The 27,974-nt window shown below is 45.1% G+C and overlaps 1 protein-coding gene across 1 annotated transcript in view; it reads right to left on the bottom strand.

Annotated features, from left to right (window-relative positions):
* Positions 1 to 27,974, bottom strand: part of SPIDR (scaffold protein involved in DNA repair) — a 761,161-nt gene that overhangs the window by 66,453 nt on the left and 666,734 nt on the right. Inside the window, exon 13 of the mRNA XM_040354167.1 lies at positions 2,770 to 2,913. Within this exon, the coding sequence (XP_040210101.1) occupies positions 2,770 to 2,913 (144 nt within the window). The remainder of the gene's footprint in view (positions 1 to 2,769; positions 2,914 to 27,974) is intronic.

Raw genomic sequence — 27,974 nt, 5'->3', positions numbered from 1 at the left:
TGGCAATGTCACTGATCGTCTGTTCCCTGATATAGGGAAAGGTGATCAGTGACATCACATGTCCAGCCCCACCCCCCTACAGTTAGAAACACATATGAGGTCACACATAACCCCTACAGCGCCCCCTAGTGGTTAACACCTAAACAGCACTGGCATTTTCACAGTAAACAATGCATTTTTATAGCATTTTTTGCTGTGAAAATGACAATTGTCCCAAAAATGTGTCAAAATTGTCTGATGTGTCCGCCATAATGTCGCAGTCATGAAAAAAATCACTGATCGCCGCTATTAGTAGTAAAAAAAAAAAAAAATAAGAATAAGAATGCCATAAAACTATCCCCTATTTTGTAAACTATATACATTTTGCGCAAAACAATCGTTAAACGCTTATTGCGATTTTTTTTACCAAAAATATGTAGAAGAATACATATCAACCTAAACTGAGAACAAAAAAATGTTTTTTTATATATTTTTTGGGGGTATTATAGCAAAAAGTAAAAAATATATATATATTTTTTTCCAAAATTGTCGCTCTATTTTTATTTATAAGTGTACAGTGTAGTTACAGTGTAAGTACCTGCATTTAACCTGGTATCTGCTTCTTGTGCATCATAGCTGGAGAGTGAGAGGAAGCAGTACAAAGAGATGCGTACCGACAAGAGGGGTCAGAGAAGTGGGTTGAGGTTCGGTTCACACTGGTTCTTGATGCTCGAAACCATGTGAATCCAGATCGGTATGCAGATCGCAGTGCAAACTGTGAGAACACCCATGCGATCCGATTCTGGTGCGGACAAAAAACGGGTCCTGCATGAGTTTGGTACGAATGCGATGCAAATTCAGCCATACAGTTTGTATGGCTGAATTTGCATCACACAGACAGAACATGTGATGTGCGCAGCAAATCAGTGTAAATCACATGAAATGTCTGGCATTGCACCAGTGTGAACTGGCCCTTAATGATGCTGGCTATCAGACTGAGAAGATCTAAGGCAGAAATGTACTGAAGGGGATCTCTGGTCTGAAGCTACAGCAAATTTGATAAGCTATCTTTTTAAGGTTGGAGTTCTGCTTTAAAGTGCCTGCTCCCACCATTACCTTGCACCCAACTGCCATGATCCACTGCCATAACCACCAAAACAACAAGCACCACTGAGTGGTATGAACAGCTTGTGCTGCAGTTGGATGGGCCTGTGCAGCCAAGCCTTAACACTTGGCCAGCTTACTTAGCCCTGAACAAGTTTAAACATTCTTAAAAAGTAGAAATTTCCTTAAAACAAACATTGGAATTGAAAGGAGATTCCAACAGAGGATTATAGCAGCAAAAAATAAAAGCAAAAGGTAATGTCTGTTCTGCAGCATCATGCATAGATATACTGTATGTGTGTCTTATATATCTACAGCGGTCATGTATTTTAGCCATATATTAAACATTTTACATATTTTTTATTTAGAAGTCCGGATTTCAGGGCCATCTTTGTTTCTGTGTTTACATAATATGTTATATTGCTCAATTTATAATAAAAACATGGCTTTGGGCTATACGAAGATGGCTGTTTGCAGATGAGGTTTCAGCAATGTTAGTACCAGAAGTTATGGGAATTTCAATAATATGGCTGCCTTGCCGGGCTGTTCCTTAGGCTTCAACAAGATGGCATCATATTGTAATTTTCTTCTATTAGTGTACAATCTTTCTCATCTGATTGAACTTTCACATGCTGTCATTCTGCTAGATTATCTATGTTTTACAATAAAAATACTACACAATGATCCCTTTGTTTGGCTCTGTTTAGTGAGGGCATCACAGATCAAGAGGATCAGGGGAAAAAAGGAGGACATCCCTTAGTCTTTGCACTTTTCAGGCAGACATACCCCCAAGGAGGTCTTCAGAAACAGGGCCTTACTACTAGCTTATGGACCTCAGTCCTAGACATTTGTAGTACCCTGCAGCTGACTCAACCCCTTGTACAATGTGCCAAGGTATGAGCCTAATGCAGGATCCAGTAGGGTCCATGTATGCTCCCAGAGTCTCAGCCATGTGGCACGTAACAGTGCAGTCAAAATCTTGACAGAAGAGTCAGTGACAACATTTCTACAGGTAGTGAAGTCATTGCATTCTCTTATTAGAGAGAAGGCACCTATCACCTAAGGGCAGTAGCAAGAGAAGTGCTGGGGGTGGGAGAAGTTATATGGGACTGTCCTAACAACTGTGCTTGTCAGTGCCCAATCATCTGAAGAAGGCAGCATATAGCTTAATAGTTTATGACTAATCTGTTTTAGTAAATATTTACTTGACTATATGCCACAACCTTAAAAGCGGTTCTTCAGTCAGATCTGCAAAAATGTTTAAATCAGCAGCTACAAAAACTGTAGCTGCTGACTTTTGGACAAGAGACAGACACTCTCTTGTCCAAGGATCCAGTGCCTTTCTCACAGTCAGGTTCTTTACCGGTCTTTGGGTCCCTGGCACTGGTATGTTAATTGTGGGGAGTCCGCTGTGACTCCTTGTGGCTTCACAGCCAGCTGCCTGTCGTGCTGAGCTTTGTGAATGGTCCCACAGCCTTCTGGCTATGTAACATAGGCAATCCGAATGGAAGTGGGAGTGGGTACCTGTCAAAACTAGGTACCCACTCCCCCCAAAAAAATAAAAATAAAAGATAAGCCAAAAGTTGAAGAGGAGGAGATCATAGCTTCCCTTTTGGGTGAAGCTTTGCTTTAATGTTTTCAAAACCCAAACTCTATAGGAGTTATTATGGACGCGTAGATGGTTACCTGCAGAATTTCATCAAGACTGTGGATGACAGGAGGCAGGTATAGATCTGACACAATATCTCCTGGTTTAATGCTTTCACTACCTTCCTCATATCTTAAAGCAAGGACATAACAGAAGCTGGGAGAAGGCAGAGCACAGGATATCTGAGAGAAAAAAAAACAGTATTTTTCAATATCGCAGCACATATCATGCAATAACAAAGAAGACATACCAAAACACATTATGCATAATTTACAGGAAACCCATGATGCAAAATTCCACCATTTTACAATATGATTGTACAATTTTAAAAAATAAATTTACCAAAACTATAAAAAAAGATCTACCTAAACGATCCATTTAATTTGTATCCAATCAGGCAGGTCATTGCACTACATAGTTGCTGGTAAATCCAAAGGAAATTGTACAGTCAGATTGTAAAGTGTGCAGTGAGCTTTATGTATGTTGCCGATTTCTTCTGCAATTTCAAGTTGCCTGCCTGTTTCTGATTTCAGTACTTCCTGGGACAACTAGAAAATACTAGTTGTTTAGCTGTGCTGTCCTTTAGTGGGATTCTAGGACAGGAAGTCAATTGTGCTCACATGTTTTTTTTTTTTTTTTTTTTAAAGATCTATGGCGAGCTTTTGATGAGTAAAACATAAGTAAATATTAGTTTTTTTTTATTATACATTTATAGACCACAGCTTGCAGTTTAAATTTATTGGTCATTGAAATTTAAAAATGCTTACTATATGAGCAGATATTATTTCACTGTCACACAAACTTTTATTTATTATTCAGCATAGAATGTTTTAAAAATCTTATCAGATTCTGCATGCTGAAAAACATTGTAACCTTCTTTAGCTGCCATGTGAAATAAATCAGACTATGGTTTATATATGGAGACCTCAAGGCTACATGTCATAAGATGACTAACTCTCAGCCTTGCCCTCCCGACAAATATTTCCATTCTCTTACCCCCAAGTGTACGTCAAAATTGACAATGTGAGCTTTATCAAAATGCCAGCTTATACAAACAGACACAATAACGCAGAACATGGGATAGTTTTGTCAGTTGTCAAAACTTCACAAGCTGTAGCTTGCAAAAAGGGTAGAATACCTACTTTTACATGCATGTTCTGAAGTGACACATCCCTGAGTGTTCAATATCCTGATACATGAAACCCGAATATATAGACCTTACACTCTTAAAGTTTATATATATATACAGTACAGACCAAAAGTTTGGACACACCTTCTCATTCAAAGAGTTTTCTTTATTTTCACGACTATGAAAATTGTAGATTCACACTGAAGGCATCAAAACTATGAATTAACACATGTGGAATTATACATAACAAAAAAGTGTGAAACAACTGAAAATATATTTCATATTCTAGGTTCTTCAAAGTAGCCACCTTTTGCAGCAGACATCTCTAGAACTGTTAAGAGGAGACTGTGTGAATCAGGCCTTCATGGTACAATATCTGCTAGGAAACCACTGCTAAAGAAAGGCAACAAGCAGAAGTGACTTGTTTGGGGTAAAGAACACAAGGGATGGACATTAGACCAGTGGAAATCTGTGCTTTGGTCTGATGAGTCCAAACTTGAGATCTTTGGTTCCAACCCCCTTGTCTTTGTGCGACGCAGAAAAGGTGAACGGATGGACTCTACATGCCTGGTTCCCACCGTGAAGCATGGAGGAGGAGGTGTGATGGTGTGGGGGTGCTTTGCTGGTGACACTGTTGGGGATTTATTCAAAATTGAAGGCATACTGAACCAGCATGGCTACCACAGCATCTTGCAGCGGCATACTGTTCCATCCGGTTTGCGTTTAGTTGGACCATCATTTATTTTTCAACAGGACAATGACCCCAAACACACCTCCAGGCTGTGTAAGGGCTATTTGACCAAGAAGGAGAGTGATGGGGTGCTGCGCAAGGTGACTACCTCTTGAAGCTCATCAAGAGAATGCCAACAGTGTGCAAAGCAGTAATCAAAGCAAAAGGTGGCTACTTTGAAGAACCTAGAATATGAAATATATTTTCAGTTGTTTCACACTTTTTTGTTATGAATAATTCCACATGTGATAATTCATAGTTTTGATGCCTTCAGTGTGAATCTACAATTTTCATAGTCATGAAAATAAAGAAAACTCTTTGAATGAGAAGGTGTGTCCAAACTTTTGGTCTGTACCATAGACGTGTGCACGGGGTGTGCCGGGTGTGCCTGGGCACACCCTAATCATCCCCCATGCGCATCACTGGCCCTGGCAATTTCGTATGGGTTCCCGGCAGCAGAGAGAAGTGCCCAACTCACAAACCATGCTCTGCAGCTATTTATAAAAAAAAAAAAAAACAGCCCCATTGTTAATCTGCCTGGCGGGGGAAAAGGGGACCATTTAACCACTTTCAGGTGCAGGCGGAGTGATCTACTGCACTGTGGTTCCCGACAATAAAATTAAAGTCCCGCCTTCTTCTAAAATAATTTGCGGGGCTTTAATCTAATTGGAAGCAAAGGCTGTGGAAGATTACTCCAGCTCCTCCTGAACGTGGGTAAATAGTCCTTCTTCAGCACCAGGCTCCGGTGTCCAGCTCAGTGGATGGAGTGGTGAGTCTGGGATGGTGAATCCCAATGATCGATGTTGTGCCTGGCTCTCGATGACAAGTTACAGAGCAGCAGACACAAGTGCAGAGGATGGCTGGCCTGGCTGTGTGGCTCCCTCCAGTGTGTCCCGGGTCCCTCCCTCGCGATGCTGACTCATCCCCTCCCTCAAGTGGATGTGCTGCAGGAAGAGAGTGGCTGCCCAAATTGTGAGTACCAGCTGCCCCCTCCCTGCTAGACCCCTCTAACCCTGCCAGGCTGTCTGGGTTCCCCTTTGACACTGTCCTCTGCTCCTCTTCTGAAATTGTGCCTTCCATCTGCCCTGCACCCCTCAGCATATACTGACCTACTCCACCTCACCCTGCACCCCTTACTATGCACCCTGCACCCCTCACTATGCACCCTGCACCCCTCACTATGCACCCTGCACCCCTCACTATGCACCCTGCACCCACCTCACAGCACCCTGCACCCACCTCACAGCACCCTGCACCCACCTCACAGCACCCTGCACCCACCTCACTAAGCACACTGCACCCACCTCACTAAGCACCCTGCACCCACCTCACTATGCACCCTGCACCCACCTCACTATGCACCCTGCACCCACCCTACAGCACCCTGCACCCCTCACTATGCACCCTACACCCACCTCACAGCACCCTGCACCCCTCACTATGCACCCTGCACCCACCCCCACAGCACCCCTCACTATGCATCCTGAACCCACCCCACAGCACCCTACACCCACCCCACAGAACTATGCACCCTTCACTATGCACCCACCCTACACCCCTTACTATGAACCCTGCACCCACAGCACCCCCACTATGCACCCATCCCACAGCACCCTGCACCCCCCACTATGCACCCATCCCACAGCACCCTGCACCCACTTCATAGAGCACTGCGCCCCTCACTATACACCTTGCGTCTGTCATTATACTCCCTGCACCCACCCCATACAACACTGCGCCCCTCTCAGGCTTAGGCCCTAGCTCTGTCAGGCGGAGGGAGCTTTGTCAGGTAGACTGTATCAGGCCCATGATTTCTGACAGTGGCCCTGTCGTTCTGTGTGCTGGTGGGGTGATGGGAAAGATCCCCCTCTTTCACTATGCGGGTGGGGAGATGAGATAGAGATATATTATATACTCATACCTACACTCGTGTTTGAGCTTTGGGGTGCACACCCTAATGTAATAGGCTGCGCACACCTATGGTCTGTACTATATATATATATATATATATATATATATATATATATATATATATATATATATATATATATATATAAAAAGGTGACCAAAACAATGGGTCCTTAACCACTCACAGTATAGTGGGTATACCTGGTAACCAATCAGGAAAGCAGAGCGGCTGATTTGACAGGGAACTGCAAAAATCAGGTGAGCAAATTATACAGCGAGCACAAACACTAAGACTGGAAGCCTTTTCAGGTGCTTTAGCGCTAAAAATAGCACATGTAAAGCGCCTGAAAAATGCCTCATCTGCAATCCCAATGTGAAAGCTTGAGTGCTTTCACACTGGGGCGATGCGCTGGCAAAATGTCAAAAAAAGTCCTGCAAGCAGCTTCTTTGAGGTGCTTTAGGAGTGGTGTATACACCGCTCCTAAAGCACCCCTGCTGACGGAAATCAATGGGCAGTGCGGCCAAAACACCTGCAAAGCGCCATGGCAGCGCCACCTTAACTCTTTATTTGGCCGCTACCAGGGGTTTAATGCACCCCGCTAGCAGCCAAAAATCACCTCTAAAACGACAGTAAAGCACAGCTAAAACGAACTCCACTTTACCACCGCCGCCCCCACGCTTTCAGCGTAAAAGGGCTCTAAACAAGAAGCAATGAGACATTGACAGGTGAAAAGTAACCCAACACAGCTTGATGTGTCTGACCCAGGCCTTACCCACAGACTTCCAGTGAAGTCTGTGGGTAAGGAGCAGCACTGTAAGGTAGCAGCTTATACAGCACTGTACAAAGTTGTCAGCAGGTGTAAAGAAATGTTGTAAAGTAAGAATGCTTTCAAAAATATATATTGTGTTTATTTTTATCAATTTACAAAATGCAAAGTGAGCGAAGGGGAGAACAATCTAAATCAAATCAATATTTGGTGTGACTACCCTTTGGCTTCAAACTAGCATCAATTCTTACACTTGCACAACGTCTTATGGAGGGTAAGTGATGACAACTCACTGGCTTTATATCTCACTCTCCTCCTTGGCTGAACCCACTGCACACAACACTTCATTATCACTGTGGTTCTGTACATTTTGTCACTAATAACATTTTAGCCACTAAAACAAAAACAAAGCGAGTCAAACTTAAAACAAAGCTCTGAGTATTGTGTTTGCACTGATGAACTCTGACCAACCTCATTGAGGAAAATATCACATACATAGAATGTCCCATCCAGTATTAAGGAAAATAAAGAGAAAATAGTGTTAGCAATTTGTCCTGGTAAAACTCTACACAGAGTTGATTATAGACTTTTCTCTTATATTTATAAATACAATGTCACATTCAATTTCATATTTGCTCTAGGCCTGTTAATTGGTCAAAACAAATACAGCACAAACTCATTTTAGGATTTAATTTTAATCATTACATTACTACCTTACATTTAAATATTACTAATACGATGTCCAATTATAATAACTTACTAAAAAAGCAGAATTAATGCACACTCTCAAAACCTGTCTTAGCTATATCCATCATGAGACCTAATGTAAACTGTGAGCATGAATAATCATATTAATTTACCAGCAGGGGGTAATTAGATTTAGAAGTCCCCTCTGGGTGTAAATTAGGAGCACACAGTTAAAGATTAGGTCAGCTACCCAAATCTCTGGTTTACAGAAATGTAATCCCCAAAGTAAACTGACACAGAGAAGCAGGTAATTGTTCTTTAATTACATCATTGATTGTTTCCATACAGTTTGATTAGCAAAATGATCGCCGTTTTATAACTTACTAATCACTTCAAACAAATCAATAACTACTGTACAAAGCGGAACTGAGTAAAGTATACAACAACAGATTAAAGTACAATTCGTAAAATATACAAGAGTACCTATTTATATGGCAGTTCTAGTTGCCTAGCCCAGACCACTGCACTATATTATATAACTGCACTTTGTTGTTATCTCAGTGTCAGCTGCTTACTGCAAAGGTACAAGTGGTCAGTATTTACAGAGCACACACACATTGTATTATATATATATATATATATATATATATATATATATATATATATATATATACATATACACACACAGATACATACAAAAACAGCGCCTTCATTCTCTAATCACAGGCTTCAGTGGGTCCTGGGCAAGGCTGTAAGTCCAACTCCAGGCTGGGCCACCCCATGCCACCATTTGAGCACCTCAACCGAAAAAAACAAACAAAAACAAAACATACATGCTTTTATTTTCAGCTATTTTCAGACTGATCACATGATCTCACAGGTCCTATTCTTAATCCAATGGTTGGCAGGCACTGGGTGCTGCATAGTTTGAGTAGTTTTTGAACATTTGAGTCAAAATAAAAAAAGGACATGCATTTAAAGTGGTTGTAAACCCTTTAAAACCACGTTATGCTACAGGTAAGCCTATATTATGGTTTACCTGTAGCTACACAGGATATCTCCTAAACCTGCACGGTTTAGGAGATATCCTGTGTCCCCTTGATGTGCTGATGTCATTGTTACATGTGCCCTGGGGCAAACTGAAGCAATGGTATATATGTGCCATTGCTTCAGTCCATGTGCTGTTACCGGCAGCTCCAGCGCGCATGCACGGGAGTGACGTCGTCGCGGCTACGGCCAATCACAGCACCGGAGCCTCGTTACCTGAAAGTAAGCCCCGGGAGAGACGTCGGCGGCCAGAGGGGAAGATGTGGACCGCTGCGGGGGCTTCGATCTGAGGTAATACATAATGAGCTAGTATACTATGCATACTAGCGCATTATGCCTTTGTCTTGCAGGGTTTATTTATTTATTAATGCATTGAAAGTATGTTTTTATACACTGTACATCTGGTCACATTTATCTGTGGTCAGAACTGGAATTGCATATAATGAAAATTATGAAAATACTCTGAAAATGAATCCTTGGTACATATAAACACACGTGTGAAGAATCGATATATGAATTGTGGGAAATAAAAAGAATGCACTAAGTTAGTCCGTGGTTTTTCTAATGTTAAATGGGACAATAGACATGGGAATATTTGAAAAAAATGTGTGCGTTTGTAAAAACCAACCTTTTGAATGCAACTACAAAAGTACATACTATAAAAAAAAAAATCAACAATTAGACCCCTTTCACACTGGGGCGGGAGGCGTGGGGGCGGTATAGCGCCGCTAAAAATAGCGGCGCTATACCGTTGGAACTGCCGCGGGATTCAGCCGCTAGCAGTGCGGTATTAACCCCTGCAAGCGGCTGTAAAAGGGTTAATACCGCCCACAATGCGCCTCCGCGGCTTCCCATTGTTTTAAATGGGAAGGCGCGGTGAAGGAGCAGTATACACACCGCTCCAAAGATGCTGCTTGCAGGAGATTTTTTTCTCTCCTCTCCTCGGGCTTTCACATTGAGAAGGCTGGGGCAGGAGTTATTCAGGTGGTATTTAGGCGCTATTTTTAGCGCTGTACCGCCTGAAAAACTCCTCAGTGTGAAAGGGGCCTTAGAAACACCAAATTGGAAGAGTTAATTTGATCAATTTCCTCTTTTCAGAATTGTATTTATTGGAATTAAGTGTTAGTTGATAAGAAGACACATGCCCATTCTATTTATTGTCTACAATCGCAAAGTGCTATACATTTGCAGTCAATACTGTGTTATACCGGGATGGGGAAATTCAATAAAGCTGATGTGCCACTTTTCTGCCATCAATCCCATTTGTTAATCTATTGTGCCAAAAATACATGACACTTTTGGTTCTGACAGTGAATCGTGTGCCAAATTCAGGTAGTTCTATAGTGTACCAATTTTACATTCTATAATGTACCACTTTTACATTATGTTCCAGTTAATGAAATGAAAATGTAAAATAAAATACCAACAGTTCATATCTTATGAAAGTGAAGCTAATTAAAGTGGTATTAAAAAGGTAGATATATATATATATATAAAAAAATAAAATAAAAATAAACATGGTATACTTGCCTACTCTATGTGTTGCTTTTGCACAGAGATGCCCCAATCCTCCTCTTCTCAGGCCCCCCACCGGCGCTCCTAGCCCCTCCCCCCGTTGAGTGCTCCCACAGTATACACAGAGCCGTGGCTTGGCCCTGCCCCCTCTCTTTCCTCACTGGTTGGTATTGACAGCACCGGGAGCCAATGGCACCCACTGTTCTTTTAGCCAATGAGGAGGGAGAGTTCCCAGAGAGCCCAGGATCTTGTACACATCGCTGGATCTAGATGGGGCTCAGGTAAGTATTGGAGGGCTGGGGGAACTGCTGCACACATAAATCATAGAATGCATGAAGGAAAAAAACCTTAAGCCTTTAGAACCACTTTAGGACCAACTTTCTTTTGAAGTACAGATCGAGAGACACTGGAGCAGACAGATTTTAAAAGTGGTGCAGCATGTGTCAAATTGAAGTACAAGTTCACACGCTACATCACTTTTAGGCCTCGTACACACGACCGGATCTATCCGCTGGGATTGATCCGCGGATCAGTTCCAGCGGACAAATCCGGTCGTCTGTCCGGCCGATCGATTTCAAGCGGATAGAAATTTCTTAGCATGCCAAGAAATCTATCCGCTTGAATCGTGTCCAGCGGATTGATCCGGTCGTTTGTACATAATCCGTCCGCTCCCCTCCCTCGCATGCGTCGTAATGATTCGACGCATGCATGGAAGTACTTACCTTCCAGCGTCACGCACGTCACCACGGATGTATTCCGCGCGGATTTTGATCCGATGGTGTGTACAAGCCATCGGATCAAAATCCGGAGGAGGAATCTCCGCTGGAAACGGTCCGGCGGACCGTTTCCAGCGGAGATCCCCTCGTCTGTATGAGGCCTTAGAATGCATACCTAGTCATAAAACCTAGCAGATTGGCAGTTAACATGAAGACTTTGGAAAACTATGGTTAGAATGTGGTTCATGAAATAAATGCATTAAAACGGTGCAGATGATAGGCAGTGTGTAATACCAAAAAAAGGTAATGCAACATAGGAAAAAGTAGGGACTGCAGTTCTTGGCCTGTTTGGAAAAAAAACAGTCAACAGCTACAAAAACCGCAGCTGCTGAATTTAAATAAAATGACACTCGCCTGTCTAGGGGTCCATTGCTGTGCTCACCCAAACTGGTTCCTCAACAGTCTTTGGGTCCCTGGTGCCAGCATGTTTACTGTGGGCAGGAAGCTTTGATTCTTTGCAGCTTTACAGCAGGCTGCCCACTGTGCATACAAGAGCCACGCTGTCCAGCAGCCTTCTGAGACCTGTGACATGTCTTAGAAGGTTGTAGGGCAAAGAAAACTTCCAGTGGATCGCTGTGGTGATCTGGTCGGAAGTGAGAGTTGGTACCTGTCAAAACCAGGTACCTGTTCCCCATCCCACCCAAAAAGTGCCAAAAACAGAAGAGGAGGGAGGAGAAGGGCATAAAGAGGACCTTCCTCTTTAGGGTGAAGTTCTGCTTTAAAGAGGAAGTAAACCCTTGCTCTTTTTTTAAATACCCTGCAAGATAAAGTCATAATGAGCTAGTATGCACAGCATACTAGCTCATTATGATCGAGAACAAAGCCCCCAAAGTTCTCCTCTGCCGCCATGTCTCCGGCGATCTTCTTCCTGTAATCACCGCTCCGGCTCTGTGATTGGCCGGAGCGGCGATGACATCACTCCCACGCATGCGCGCGGGACCGGCTGATCCCCACGCATGCGCAAAAATTTGTCATTAACCCCAAATTTTCCAGGCTCAAAAACGGCACTCTCAGAGTGCATGCGCCGTAGACATCGCTGCTGTGTTTTCAGCAAATATCTCCTTAACCATGTAGGCTTAATCTAGGCTTACTTGTAGGTGCAAGATGTGTGGTTGGGTTTACAACCATTTTAGGAAGAGGGTGTTGTGGAGAATGTGACAGGTACACTTTAAGAATCACTGTTCAGGCAATCAGAACTCACAAACGCAAGAAAACACCACCATTTAAAAAAATATGGTGAATAAAATGTCAAGGCTGAACGCTTCTACCTCTTTATACTGTAATTCTGTGTTTTAATCATTAACACACTGCTCTATGGGGTATGCTTGGCATTACATCAATCTTCACAAGAACCCCTATACTTGATCTAAACAACAGGACTTAATTAAAGTCTGGTGCATCAAATTGCTCTGGATTAATAGAAACAGCTGCTTGGCCATTAATACAATGTCCTTTGCATGGGAAATTATTTAAGTATAAAAATATGTTCGCTTTTATAAACTTTTCCAGTGTATTTACAAAATGTAGGTCCGATAAACTTAAAAGAATGTCAGAGATGAGCTACTTCCAGTCATAATGTAATTTCACAAACTATAAATTACAAAAAGGTAATGTCATGCTTCCGACATACTCAGAGAAACATGGCTTTCATATTTCATGTCATATGTAAGGGAAGACTTTTGAAGGTTAGCAATATAAAAATATTAAGTAAAAAAAAAGTTATGTTCAAATTCTATCAAAATAAAACTATTGTTGGTAGGTTGCCTTGATCACTTGGATTGTTTTCCTGTTTAAAAACTGTCCAGAATAGCTTCATTTTTCTTTTCTAAATTGTACGTTTCCAAAGATAATGATTTGATGGAATGCAAAGCGTTTCTCATTTGCATTTGCTTCCATTGTGCCTATGCTTATAGTATATAAAGGATAAGTTCACTCTTTGTAACATCTTATATGTTACACCCATATTTAGGGTGCCCGTGCTCCCCATTTCTCATCCAACCCCCCCCTCTCTTCCCAACAGCATGCGGGGGTTGTTCTTCTCTCCGCACATGCTGTCACAATTTAAAAACAGTGATCTGTGAAGGAATGAATGAATAAACTACAGGTCCCATCTTCCACCGCAACAGATGGCTTGCAGATCTCAATGAACTGTGGGGGGATTGATGAGCGCTCTGGTAGTTCATTGACACATTCTGTACTATAGTTGCATGTGACGGTTCTGACCAGTTAAAATCCATGTGGCCTGTATTGGCAGCGCTGGACAGAGAAGAGAGACAGCAGCAGGGATTTCAAATCTCTGGTCAATTGGAGAGACATGTGGGAGCCTTGACAAGCTTAGGATCGTGAGCGGTAAGTACAGTGGGGACCAGGGTGGGGAGGGGCCGCACCACCAGAGTGCCACACTGTACCCGCACCACCAGAGTGCCACGCTGCACCCGCACCACCAGAAAGAGCCACGCTGTACCCGCACCACCAGAAAGAGCCACGCTGTACCCGCACCACCAGAAAGAGCCATGAGAGCCACGCTGTACCCGAACCACCAGAGAGCGCCATGAGAGCCACGCTGTACCCGCACCACCAGAGAGAGAGAGCCAAGCTGTACCGCACCACCAGAGAGAGAAACATGCTGTACTGCACCACCAGAGAGAGAACCACGCTGCACCGCACCACCAGAGAGAGAGAGCCACGCTGTACCGCACCACCAGAGAGAGAGAGCCACGCTGTACCCGCACTACCACCAGAGAGAGAGAGAGCAACGCTGTCCAGGACCACCAGAGAGAGCAGGTCAGTTTCACTGGGCAGTGTGGGCACAATAGGAGACAGATAGATAGAGAACAATGCTAGTACTATCTAGATATATTATGTGGTATCTCTGTATAGTGTTGGTGTGTGTGTACACCTGTGCGTGCGCGCCGGGGGGGCGTCAAAATGCACCTTCGCCTGAGTTTGCAAAAATCCTTGCACCGGCCCTGCCTGTGTGAGGTCATGTTTATAGATTTTCTGTAAAGGTGAACTAACACTTTAAAGCGGGGGTTCACCCTATGAACGAAAAAAAAAAAAAAAATTTTATTGTACCATAAAATCAGGCATTGTAGCGCGAGCTACAGTATGCCTGTCCCGATTTTTTTACCGCCGTACTCACCTTGTACTCGTAGATCGAAGATACCGGGGAATGGGCGTGCCTATGGAGACGGAGGATGATTGACGGCCGGCTCTGGCGCGTCACGCTTCTCCGGAAATAGCCGAAATAGGCTTGGCTCTTCACAGCGCCTGCGCATAGCCTGTGCGCAGGCGCCGTGAAGAGCCGAGACCTACTCCGGCTGTCTTCGGGGAGAGTGACGTGCCAGGGCCGGCCGTCAATCATCCTCCCTCTCCCTAGGCACGCCCATTCCCCGCGGGAGCCGAAATCTTTATCGTACAGGTACACAGTGAGTACGGGGGTAAAAAAATCGGGACAGGCATACTGTAGCTCACGCTACAATGCCTGTCTCGATGGAAAAATGATGCAAGTGAGGGTGAACTACCGCTTTAAGGAGGTGATGCAGGGAAGAATGGAGGCTACTACTGCTGACCTCTTCTTTTAAAAATACAAATCTTTGGTTGTTATGCTGATCTACATCAAGCAGATTAGGATTTCTGACTTTCTTGGTAGGCTTTCCTGCCTGCTTTATCTTTTACAACTTACTTAAACTTCCATGCTAATATATCATGAGCAGTAGATATACTATTAGCAGTGGTAAAAAGGTCAATTTGGAATGTTTGTGTTAATGATTATACATACTAGAATGAGTGCTCTAACAGGCAAAATTGTGACGCCCATAAATGTTGACAAAATACTTTTATAAAAAAATTGTAATATGCATAAATTAACATGTTGCTGAACTAAGCACAGAACCTTGCTGCTGTGTGGTGGAAATTGCCCTGCAGGAAAGAACATTCCTTTGGAAGGTTAATAAGTGATTTTTGTTGCGCTAATTGTTACCGTACCGAGAACTATGAGGTATTAACCTGCAACAGTGTGCCCATTTTAAGAGCATATATTTGCCCTGATAATAAATCTGAGGTCTCAACATGGTAACAGAAATATTCTGGAACAATACAAATTATATTTCCTAAAGCAGTTTGTGTGAAGGATGTTTACATACACACCAACAGGTCATCACATTCTCCCAATTTGATCTTTTCTCATATGGTAAGATTTTCCACAGGTTTTGTTTGTCCTTTATTTTCACCTGGAGATTCAGCTAGTAATACATTTCTGGTCTTGGGGTGTCCCCACTCCACTGAAGGATCATCAGAGACACTTATGGACAGCAACATTTGTCAGTCTGGGAAGAGAGTAGTGTTAAGCCTAGTACACAATACGTTTTTTTTTCTGTTTAACCCAGTGGGCTAAACAAAAAACAGAAGGGCTCAGCGGGAGACCATGTACTAACAATCTAATGTTGGTACAGCAATCTCCCTGCTGAGCTGTTGTGTTCTGACAGGGGGATGGCCACCCCACCAGAAGACACCAGTCAGCACTCTCAGTCATTGGTTTAGAGTGCTGATCAGATGGCGATCAGCAGACCTTTTTTCGGTCATGCCCCTTTTAACAGACCGTCTGATATTTGGCATGTGTGTATGGGGGCTTAAAGTGGAGGTTCCACCTATCTAACAAATTAACCTTAAACACAAGAGCATAGTTAGCCTAAAAAACGTTTGCCAAACAAAAAATGTTAAAACGTTTGTTTACCTTTCTTTATGGTCTGTGAAGCAGGCACTTCCTGGTCTGTCTGAGTGGGGCTGGGCGTGTCTATTTCTTTCCAGCATAGGGCTTCAGAATGCCAGGAGCTAAGATGGAAACGTCCATCGCTGTATTTTATAAAGTTTACTTTCTGATGAATTAAGAATGCTGGCGCCTAGATTCTTGGGACGGGTGAGTACATTATTGTACATGTACTAAGCGGGAGAAAGGATTTAAAAAAAAAAAATGAATTTCGGGGAAACCACCCCTTTAAGATGCACTAGCACATTTAAATACACTGGAAAAAAATGAATAAATGCTGACCAGGGTAAGCACACATCAGTGGTAAAGGGTTTGTCTCAACCCCCAGCTACGTTCTCTGGACAGCTTGGTCTTCTAAGTTGATGAATAACAGATTTACTGGCCAGATCAGGTTAAAATAAAGTATTAAAAAAAAAGTCCCCAAAAAGTTGAATGCAGCCATCACATCGGTAAGCTGCAATATATCAAATTTTACTTTTTGGGTTTAAAACCACATTAGGGTATGGGCCCTTTCACATATTTCATATGCAGTGACTTGCATCTCTTGATGCCTGTTAATATGCATAGTTTGTCTTCCATAATACAGATGGTACAACAATATTCCATTATGCTTTTTATTGTAGACCTGCTTGATGCGCAAAAAAAAGCAAGCATGCCTTATTTTTTTTTCAGTTGCCATTAAAATGCACGCAAGTAAATAATAATAAAAAACAAAAGTAGTGTGGCCCTAAGTGTTAATAGCTTGTTTTAAATATCAGGAGGTAAAGGCGATAGAGAGGTAAGGTGTAATACTAGCTTTAAACCTCGCCTCAGCGCTCTCCTTTTCTGCCTCTGGGCTGTGGACGATCCCTCATCATTCTCATGTACAATGCAAGGCTATTAGTCTTGGGCACTGTACTTGATGTCCTCAGTGAGCAACCACCGGCTTTCATGTCGAAGGTTCCATTCACACCTATGCATTTTTAGTGCATTTTGCAGATTTGCACTACAGTCCATTTAACATGGTTTTCTTTGGAACACATACTGTAGTGCAAATCTGCAAAATGCAAAAAGCACTAAAAATACATAGATGTGAATTGAACCTTAGCGAAGAGGCTTTGGGGGATCAATCGCACATATGGAAGGAGCTCAGAACAAGATATTACACCTTTATCCTCTGCCCCTGAACTCAACAAGCATTTAAACCTTTGAAGTGTGGAGAGCCCACTGCAAAGGTAATTTCCAAGGAGCTAAAAAAAACAGGGGACATTGTCAGTTTTGCAGTCTTTTACTTGACTTGTTCTGCCCTTCTCTGCCCTGAACCACTCGCTGACACAAGGATCATGTGACCGACCCAGAGTGGATTAACAATAGGAAATGAAGGAAGTGTTTTTAGAAGTAGTTACTGTGTTCTTCCACTTTAATAGCTAGATTCACGTAGAGTTAAGCAGGCGTATCAGTAGATACGCCGTCGTAACTCTGAATCTACGCCGTCGTAAATTTAAGCGTATTCTGGAAACCAGATACGCTTAAATTAGGCTAAGAGGGGGTGCAAATTTAGGCTGGCCGCTAGGTGGCGCTTCCGTTGTTTTCTGCGTCGAATATGTAAATGAGCTAGATACGCCGATTCTCGAACGTACGTACGCCCGTTGCAATTAGTTACGCCATTTACGGAAGACGTACGCCGGTGTAAAGATAAAGCTGGTCTCTAGGTGGCGCAGCCCATGCAAAGTATGGACGTTGGAACGAGCGTAACTTTATACGTCGTTTGCGTAAGTCGTACGCGAATAGGGCGGTGCGTAAGTTACGTTCACGTAGTAGGCAGTGTTCGACATATCTAAGGCATTCTATCCGACGCACACGCACTGGGATACGTCCACGGACGGCGCATGCGCCGTTCGTTTAAAACGCCAATCACGTCGGGTCACTAGTCATTAACATAAAACACGCCCCCCTGTTCCTCATTTGAATTAGGCGCGCTTACGCCAGCCCATTTACGCTACGCCGCCGTAACTTAGGAGGCAAGTGCTTTGTGAATACAGCACTTGCCTCTCTGACTTACGGCGGCGTAGCGTATATGCGATACGCTATGCCGCCTCAAAGTTAAGCCAGTCTTTCTGAATCTGGCTATCAGTTTGTAGATATCTTAGATATACATGGTAATATTAGAGAACAAATCCATGAAAAATTACCAAAAAATAATGAAAGTCAGAGGAGTATCAGCTGATGGGTGGCAACCAACCAAACCTCCTATTTCATAGGGAGTAGCTGAGGTCCTTCATATATTAGATGCCTGTGCCCAGAGTATGCACAGCACTCTAAAGTATTTATTATTGTGAACAAACAATTAAAATACTTGAAAAAATCACCTCTGTTACCAGGCATTGTGCAGAGAATTATACACAAACAAAACACTACGGCTGAGATACGGGAGTGGGGTTTGTACACATTGGGGCTGCAGTCAGGACAGGCACTACAAACACCTCCATTTGTTTCTCAAGTGCCAACAGTTCCTGAAAGACTTCAGTCAGGTCAGTGCAGCCGACTGTTTTCCTGTGCAGATAACAGTATTGGAAGCTAGCAGGGACTGTGTAAGTCCTTCTTCCTGCATAGTGCCAGACTCAGCCCCAGACAGTCCCCCCCAAATAGGAGGGTGTGAGACATTGTTTGTGAGGACTCCTGGATCCTGGCTGGTGCACACTATAGGTTGGTATTTACCCATTGTCTATTATCTACAAACGCTGATATTTCTGGGAGTGGAAAAAAGGAGTGTGGAGGAGTAAGGTGAGTAGGACAAAGAGGAACACCATCTTTCTATAAAAAGCTTCTCTGACTCTCATACTGTTTTGCAGAGGGTCCATCCTTTCAGGTGAGCAAAAAATCACTTTATGAATGCAGAGCATGGAGCACTTCACAATAGATACTTTTTTGGAGTACATTACCTGAGAACTGTGCAACTCATGTTCAAAATGGACTTATGTGTATATATTTATCACAGATTTTTGTTTTTTTATATGTACTGTATATCGCTGTGATGATGTATTTTTGAGATTGTGGAGAAAATTATTCTCAAAGTTGACAACAGAGGCATTTAAGGCCTCATGCACACAGGGCGTTTTTACAGCTGCTTTTACCAGCATAATGCTGCGTATACGTGATCAGGCATTCCAACAAAACCGTGGATTCTTTTTCCGACGGAATGTTGGCTCAAACTTGTCTTGCATACACACGGTCACACAAATGTCAGACATTCCAATCGCCAACAACGCGGTCACGTACAACACTACGACGAGCCAAGAAAAATGAAGTTCAATGATTCAGAGAATTGCGACAGCAAATGTCCGATGGCGCATACACACGATCGGATTTTCCGACAACAAGCTCACATCGAACATTTGTTGTCGGAAATTCCGGCTGTGTGTACGTGCTAAGACTTTTTTTGCAACTTTAAAACGCCTCTTCATGTTGTTCTCTTTGGCGTCACACACACACAGGCTTTTAGGAGCTGTAAGTGGCATAGGCTGCAAAAAAAACAAAACCTCAGGGTCAGCGTGCTTCGAAGACCAGCGTTACAGCTCTAAATACGTCCAACGCTGATAAAGACTGCTAAACGTGGCTTAACACTTTTTTTTTTTGACATGTCAAAATCAATAATTCCCTATGAGAGCCGTCTTAAGTGATCCGGCATTCAGCCCATTGATTTGAATGGAGGTCGCATCCAAGTTGGAACATGATAATTTGACTTGTGGTGCTCTAAGGATCTTGACTTGTGGTGCTCTGAGGATCTTGAAGGTGAACCCCACGTCAAAAAAAAAAAAAAAATGGCATACGGTTCCCCCCAATATCCATACCAGGCCCTTTGAGTCTGGTATGGATCTTGAGGGAAAACCCAAGGCAAAAAATAAAATGCGTAGGCCCCCCAAAATCCATACCAAACCCTTATCTGAGCATGCAGCCTAGCAGGTCAGGAAAGGGGACCATACCAGGCCACAGCCTACCTTGTCTCCATGTTCCCCCCATGTTGAGGGCGTGTGGTCTGGCATGGTCCAGGAGGGGGTTGGGGGTGCTCGTCCCCCCCTTCCTGACCTGTCAGGCTGCATGCTTAAATAAGGGTCTGGTATGGATTTTTTTTTTTGGCATGGAATCTCCCCTCAAAATCCATACCAGACCGAAGGGTTTAGTATGGTCCTGGCATGGGGGCCACCCAGTTTTTTTTTTTTTGGTGTGGGGTTTTCCTTTAAGATCCATACCAGACTCAAAGGACTGGGTATGGATCTTGGGGGGGGGGGGGGGGGGGTCGCCAATACTGTCTTATGTTTTGAATGGGGTTCCCCTTTAAGATCCTCAGAGCACAAGTCGCACCACAAGTCGAATCATGATAATTCGACTTGGGATGCGACTTCTATTCAAATCAATGGGATGAAAGTCGGATCAGTTAAGACGGCTCTCAGAGAACCATTGACTTTAAATAGAGGCAGAGAAATGCTGCTAAATGCCAACACAGCTAAACATGCATTAAAACCAATGCAAAAACTAAAAGCACATTTTTACAGCCACTTTTTCCTGCCGTTGGTAGAGGCTTTGCAGCTAGTTTTTTCTAATACACAGTGTGAATGAGGCCTTAATCTCATCTATTTTTTTATGGAGCAGAGAATCTTGGCAGCCTGCCAGTCTTCTTATCTAAACAAACTTGAGGTGTTTCTAAACTACAAACCAACTGAAACTGGACTTTAGAGTCTGTTGTGATCTTTGAGATCCTATTAGTTCACAATACAAGCAGTGGTCCTGAATGACTTATTTTAAAGTTTTTAGTGCTCGTTATATAGAGGATTTTCACATTGTAAACACAAGTGTGACTGTTTGATACCTTATCAACTAGTGTACATTTTCTGTTTTGTAATCTGAGCATTGTTAGATTGTCTTTTACGCTAAGGCCCCTTTCACACTGGGGCAGTATGTGTGGTGGCAGTATATATTTTTAGCGGCGCTATACCATTGGTATTGCCGCAGAATTGCGGCGATGTTCGGCCTCTAGCAGTGCGGCATTAACCCCCTGCTAAAAAGGGTTAATGGTGCCCCATTGTTTTCAATGGGAAGAAGCGGTATACACACCACTCCTCTCACCGCTCCAAAGATGCTGCTTGCAGGAGATTTTTTTTCTCCCGCCAGCGCATCACCTCCGTGTGAAAGCCCTCAGGAGGAGCAGCTGTACCAACGATCCAATGTTAGTACAGTGATCTCCGCTGCTGAGCTATTGTATTGTAAGTGAGTGAGTGAATAACTTGTATAGCGCTACAATTGCTAACTGAATCGCCTCAAGGCACTTGGCATCCATTTTCCTTCTGTTTATCCCTCAGAATAGGTGGGTCTTGAGTTTTTTTCTGAAGGCCAGGTGATCAATTTCCATTTGTTAGTCGGTAATGCATTCCACATTGTATTGTAAGAGTGCTGATCGGGTGCCAATTGGGAGACTTTTTTCGGTCATGCTCCGACAGAAGCTGGCCGTACACATGGGCAGAATGTCAGCCAGTTTCTATTGAACCAGCCGACCCAGCCGATATTCTGCCCGTGTGTATGGCACTTAATGGATCACAGTCAAATGGTACCCTATGCCAATGGATCTTGAGTAAGAGACCCCAGATTCTTTAGTCTGGTTCTAGAGTTGGACAAGGTGACATTGATTGTCCAAAAGTTTAAGCAGTTTGATGGATCCTAAATATTCAGAAGCTATTGTTGGAACCTATACTTGTCATTTGGAGTATCTTGGTCTAGTCTTGGACACAGCTCAAATCAGTGTTTCTTCTTCTGCTGAAGACTTTTTGGTCTCAGATTCAACATTATAACCCCAGGATTCACCTATTTTGCATGAGAGTCCTGGACTTTTAGACCTGTAAAACGCAGGTCTATAATTGGCTGCAAGGAATCCTTTTTGGTTAGGTACAGAGTGGTGGACAAAGCCCAGAACTAAGGTAGATCTGCCTTTCACCTCAACCAATACATTGTTCTACCATCTGGATTCACCCTCATCCCAATTCACTATAAGAAAAAATCCTTCCATTGAATGAATAGGTTTCAGGCATATTTCACCTTTACAAAAAAAAAATGCTTATGCAAGTAAAGTTGGTATAGGTCATTCTAGTGCTTCTTGCTCTTTTTGACATCAAGCAACATTTCCCAGTTTGCAAGCCTACCACCTAGTCTTCTGTTTTATTCTAGGTTCTTCCAGGTGAATTTTTAGGCCTCTTCTGATGACAGCTTCAGGCGTTAAATCCTTCAAGTGGCTTTTTGAGCTGCAGGCAGTCCCCAGATGTCAATCATGAGCAAGATAGAAAAGCGAATTGTTGTACTCACAATCAACTCTTTTTCTTGGAGTCTAATGAGGGATATGGGTCCCAGTCTTTCCCCTCTGTATTATTTGAGGCATAATGTTTGTTAATGGATTTATCTTGTGCTGGCCACATATTTTTTTGTGTTGTCAGTGTCCATTTGTCCTAGGTGGAAGCAGTGGCGGAACTACCGCCATAGCGACCCACGCGGGCGCTATGGGGCCCGCAGCCGAGTGAGGATCAGGGGGGCCCGCTGCTCCACTGTGAGGCTAATTGCCAGTGAGAATGGCAGCAACGCGGCACTCTCCGGGCCCCCCCCCCTTCTTCCCCGCTGCAGAGAGTGGAGGGAGCGGTGAAATGAGATGTCTCGAGTCGCTGCTAGAACCCCCCCTCCCCCCCCCCGCATCTCAATCCGTAAGGGCAAGTCATGTCTCGAGTCCTTGCTAGCACCCCCTCCTTCTCAATCTGCAGGGGAGAGGAGAGATGAGTCTGCCCATGCAGACAGTGACACAGCTCTCCCTCCCCTCCTCTGCCCCGCGGAATGAGAAGGAGGGGGGAGGGGCTAATGAAGCTTGGTGCTTCTGGATATCACATCACTAGCACCAAGCTTCATTTGCCATCCCCCCCCCCCCGCTTCTCATTCCGCGGGGCAGAGGAGGGGAGGAAGAGCTGTGTCACTGTCTGCTCATGTAGCTGGAACTGCTAGCACTTGACCAAGCTTCCCCCCCACTCGCTTCTCACTGCGCGGTGCAGAGGAGGTGAGGGAGAGGAGAGAGATGTGTCTGCTCAAGCATCTGATGTAATGGGGGGCCTCCGTGCAACCTCTGATGTAATGGGGGAGCCTCTGTGCAACCTCTGATGTAATGGGGGAGCCTCTGTGCAACCTCTGATGTAATGGGGGAGCCTCTGTGCAACCTCTGATGTAATGGGGGGGGGGCCTCTGTGCAATCTCTGATGTAATGGGGGGGGGCCTCTGTGCAATCTCTGATGTAATGGGGGGCCTCTGTGCAACCTCTGATGTAATGGGGGGGGGCCTCTGTGCAATCTCTGATGTAATGGGGGGCCTCCGTGCAACCTCTGATGTAATGGGGGGCCTCTGTGCAACCTCTGATGTAATGGGGGGGGCCTCTGTGCAATCTCTGATGTAATGGGGGGCCTCCGTGCAACCTCTGATGTAATGGGGGAGCCTCTGTGCAACCTCTGATGTAATGGGGGGCCTCTGTGCAATCTCTGATGTAATGGGGGGGCCTCTGTGCAATCTCTGATGTAATAGGGGGCCTCCGTGCAACCTCTGATGTAATAGGGGGGCCTCTCTGCAGATTCTGATGTAATGGGGGGGCCTCTGTGCAACCTCTGATGTAATGGGGGGGGCCTCTGTGCAACCTCTGATGTAATGGGGGAGCCTCCGTGCAACCTCTGATGTAATGGGGGAGCCTCTGTGCAACCTCTGATGTAATGGGGGGGGGCCTCTGTGCAATCTCTGATGTAATGGGGGGCCTCCGTGCAACCTCTGATGTAATGGGGGGCCTCTGTGCAACCTCTGATGTAATGGGGGGGGCCTCTGTGCAATCTCTGATGTAATGGGGGGCCTCCGTGCAACCTCTGATGTAATGGGGGAGCCTCTGTGCAACCTCTGATGTAATGGGGGGGGGCCTCTGTGCAATCTCTGATGTAATGGGGGGGGGCCTCTGTGCAACCTCTGATGTAATGTGGGGGCCTCTGTGCAATCTCTGATGTAATGGGGGGGGGCCTCTGTGCAATCTCTGATGTAATGGGGGGCCTCCGTGCAACCTCTGATGTAATGGGGGGCCTCCGTGCAACCTCTGATGTAATGGGGGCGGGCCTCTGTGCAACCTCTGATGTAATGGGGGCGGGCCTCTGTGCAATCTCTGATGTAATGGGGGGCCTCCGTGCAACCTCTGATGTAATGGGGGAGCCTCTGTGCAACCTCTGATGTAATGGGGGGCCTCTGTGCAATCTCTGATGTAATGGGGGGGCCTCTGTGCAATCTCTGATGTAATGGGGGGCCTCCGTGCAACCTCTGATGTAATAGGGGGGGGCCTCTGTGCAACCTCTGATGTAATGGGGGAGCCTCTGTGCAACCTCTGATGTAATGGGGGGGGGGCCTCTGTGCAATCTCTGATGTAATGGGGGAGCCTCCGTGCAACCTCTGATGTAATGGGGGGCCTCTGTGCAACCTCTGATGTAATGGGGGGGGGGGCCTCTGTGCAATCTCTGATGTAATGGGGGGCCTCCGTGCAACCTCTGATGTAATGGGGGAGCCTCTGTGCAACCTCTGATGTAATGGGGGGGGCCTCTGTGCAATCTCTGATGTAATGGGGGGGCCTCTGTGCAATCTCTGATGTAATGGGGGGCCTCCGTGCAACCTCTGATGTAATAGGGGGGCCTCTCTGCAGATTCTGATGTAATGGGGGGGCCTCTGTGCAACCTCTGATGTAATGGGGGGGGCCTCTGTGCAACCTCTGATGTAATGGGGGGGCCTCTGTGCAACCTCTGATGTAATGTGGGGGCCTCTCTGCAACCTCTGATTTAATGTGGGGGAATCTGTGCAACCTCTGATTTAATGTGGGGGAATCTGTGCAACCTCTCATGTAATGGGGGGGCCTCTGTGCAACCTCTGATGTAATGTGGGGGCCTCCGTGCAACCTCTGATGTAATGGGGGGCCTCTGTGCAACCTCTGATGTAATGGGGGGCCTCTGTGCAACCTCTGATGTAATGGGGGAGCCTCTGTGCAACCTCTGATGTAATGGGGGGGGCCTCTGTGCAATCTCTGATGTAATGGGGGGCCTCCGTGCAACCTCTGATGTAATGGGGGGCCTCTGTGCAACCTCTGATGTAATGGGGGGGGCCTCTGTGCAATCTTTGATGTAATGGGGGGCCTCCGTGCAACCTCTGATGTAATATGGGGGGGCCTCTGTGCAGGCTCTGATGTAAGGGGGGGCTCTGTGCAGGCTCTGATGTAAGGGGGGGCTCTGTGCAGACTCTGATGTAAGGGGGGCCTCTGTGCAGGCTCTGATGTAAGGGGGGCCTCTGTGCAGGCTCTGATGTAAGGGGGGCCTCTGTGCAGGCTCTGATGTAAGGGGGGCCTCTGTGCAGGCTCTGATGTAAGGGGGGCCTCTGTGCAGACTCTGATGTAAGGGGGGCCTCTGTGCAGGCTCTGATGTAAGGGGGGCCTCTGTGTGGCCATGACAGGTCCTCTTTATTCTTCTATATACATGTATAGAGCCATGACAGGTCCACTTTAGTTATCCTGATATAAAATAATGAATGTGGGGGCATTTTGGTGGGCGTGATTTATTTATTTATTTTTTTGGGGGTGGCAGCATTTCATTCTTGGTACCAGGCAGCACAATGTCTTGGGCCGGCACTGGATAAGAGCATCGCCGGCATGGTCTCCCAGCCAGGGGAAGAGAGAGGAGAGTAAGAGGCGAGCTGTCCGTATCAGCAGAGAGCGGAATTGCCCGCTGTAATAGCTTTCATTTGGACTTCCAGTGTTCCCGGGGCTCATGTCACATGGCTCCACCTCTTGGCCCGGCACCTTTGATCGACAGAACGCCGGTCCAGTGTGGGACATGTGACATCATCAAAGGCGTTGGGCTAAGAGGTGGGGCTATGTGACGATGAGCCCCGGGAAGACTGGAAATTCAAATGAAAGCTATTACAGCGGGCAATCCCGCTCTCTGCTGATCCGGCCGGCTTGCTTCTTCCTCTGTACAGGTGAGGCTGTATTGGGCACAGGCAGGCAAGGCTGTATTGGGCACAGGAAATGCTGTATTGGGCACAGGTCATGCTGTATGGGCCACAGGCAGTTCAGGCTGTATTGGGCACAGGCCACGCTGTATTGGGCACAGGCCACGCTGTATTGGGCACAGATCATGCCGCATTGGGCACAGGCAATGCTGTATTGGGCACAGGCAATGCTGTATTGGGCACAGGCCAGGCTGTATTGGGCACAGGTAGGCCAGGCTGTATTGGGCACAGGCAGGCCAGGCTGTATTGGGCACAGGTCACGCTGCATGGGGCACAGGTCACGCTGCATGGGGCACAGGTCACGCTGTATGGGGCACAGGTCACGCTGTATGGGGCACAGGTCACGCTGCATGGGGCACAGGTCACGCTGCATGGGGCACAGGTCACGCTGCATGGGGCACAGGTCACGCTGTATGGGGCACAGGTCACGCTGCATGGGGCACAGGTCACGCTGCATGGGGCACAGGTCACGCTGCATGGGGCACAGGTCACGCTGCATGGGGCACAGGTCACGCTGTATGGGGCACAGGTCACGCTGCATTGACACTAGGGCGGCTCTGGGGGGCCCCATACAACATTTCGCTATGGGGCCCTGTGATTTCTAGTTACGCCCCTGGGTGGAAGTATGACTGACAGTCCAAGAATTCCTGAGTTCCTCAATGTTCTCCAAGAAAAAGGATTTTAGAGGATTTAACTGTTATTACAAAAATCAAATTTTTTCAGTTTCGTATGGAGTGTAGCGTTCTCTACCAAAGAAACCCAAGTTGTATGATTCTTCAAAACTTGGAACACACCAATTCAGGTTCCAGCATATGAAAGCACAACTCCACACTTAGAACCGGGTTTACACATGGAAGAGACCTCAAGTGTGATCCAATTGTACAGCTTAGGTTATGCTCACTGCTCATCCCTGTCTGTCTGCACATGTAACTTAACCACTTGACCACCGGGCCTATTTTGGCACTTCTCTCCTTCATGTAAAAATCTAAATTTTTTTGATAGAAAATTAATCAGAACCCCCAAACATTATATATATATATATATATTTTTAGCAGACATCCTAGGGAATAAAATGGCAGTCATTGCAACTTTTTTTCTTGCACGGTATTTGCGCAATCATTTTTAAAACACCTTTTTTGGGGAAAAAAAAACGGTTTCATGAATTAAAAAATAACAAAACAGTAAAGTTAGCCCAATTTTTTTGTATAATGTGAAAGATGATGTTACGCAGAGTAAATAGATACCTAACATGTCACTCTCTAAAACTGCACACACTCATGGAATGGCGCCAAACTTCGGTACTTCAAAATCTCCATAGGCGACGCTTTAATTTTTTTTACAGGTTACTATTTTCAAGTTACAGAGGAGGTCTAGCGCTCTAACGCACGTGACAATACCTCATATGTGGGGTTTGAACGGCGTTTACATATGTGGGCGGGACTTGCATGCGTGTTCGCTTCTGCACGAGAGCTACCGGGGATAGGGGCGTTTTAAAAACATTTTTTTATTATTTTACTTATTTTTTTTATTTTTACACTTTTATTTTTAATTTTTTTTGATCACTTTTATTCCTATTACAAGGAATGTAAACATCCCTTGTAATAGGAATCAGTGTGACAGGTCCTCTTTATGGAGAGATGTGGGGTCAATAAGACACCACATCTCTCCTCCAGGCTTACAAGCATGAAATCGGTGAAAAAACATTCACCGATCTCACACCGACAGCCGCGATTGCAGCTTTGTTTACTTCTGGGTACCGAGCGTGACGTCATAACGTCGCGCCCGGTCCTCCGACGGTCATAGAGATGACTGGTGACCATCTGGTCACCAGTCACCTCT

Source organism: Rana temporaria, chromosome 5 (genome assembly GCF_905171775.1).
Source record: "Rana temporaria chromosome 5, aRanTem1.1, whole genome shotgun sequence".
NCBI classification, from domain to species: Eukaryota; Metazoa; Chordata; class Amphibia; order Anura; family Ranidae; genus Rana; species Rana temporaria.
The sequence above is the reverse complement of the archived record's forward strand: the minus strand, read 5'-3'. Positions and strand labels throughout refer to the sequence as shown.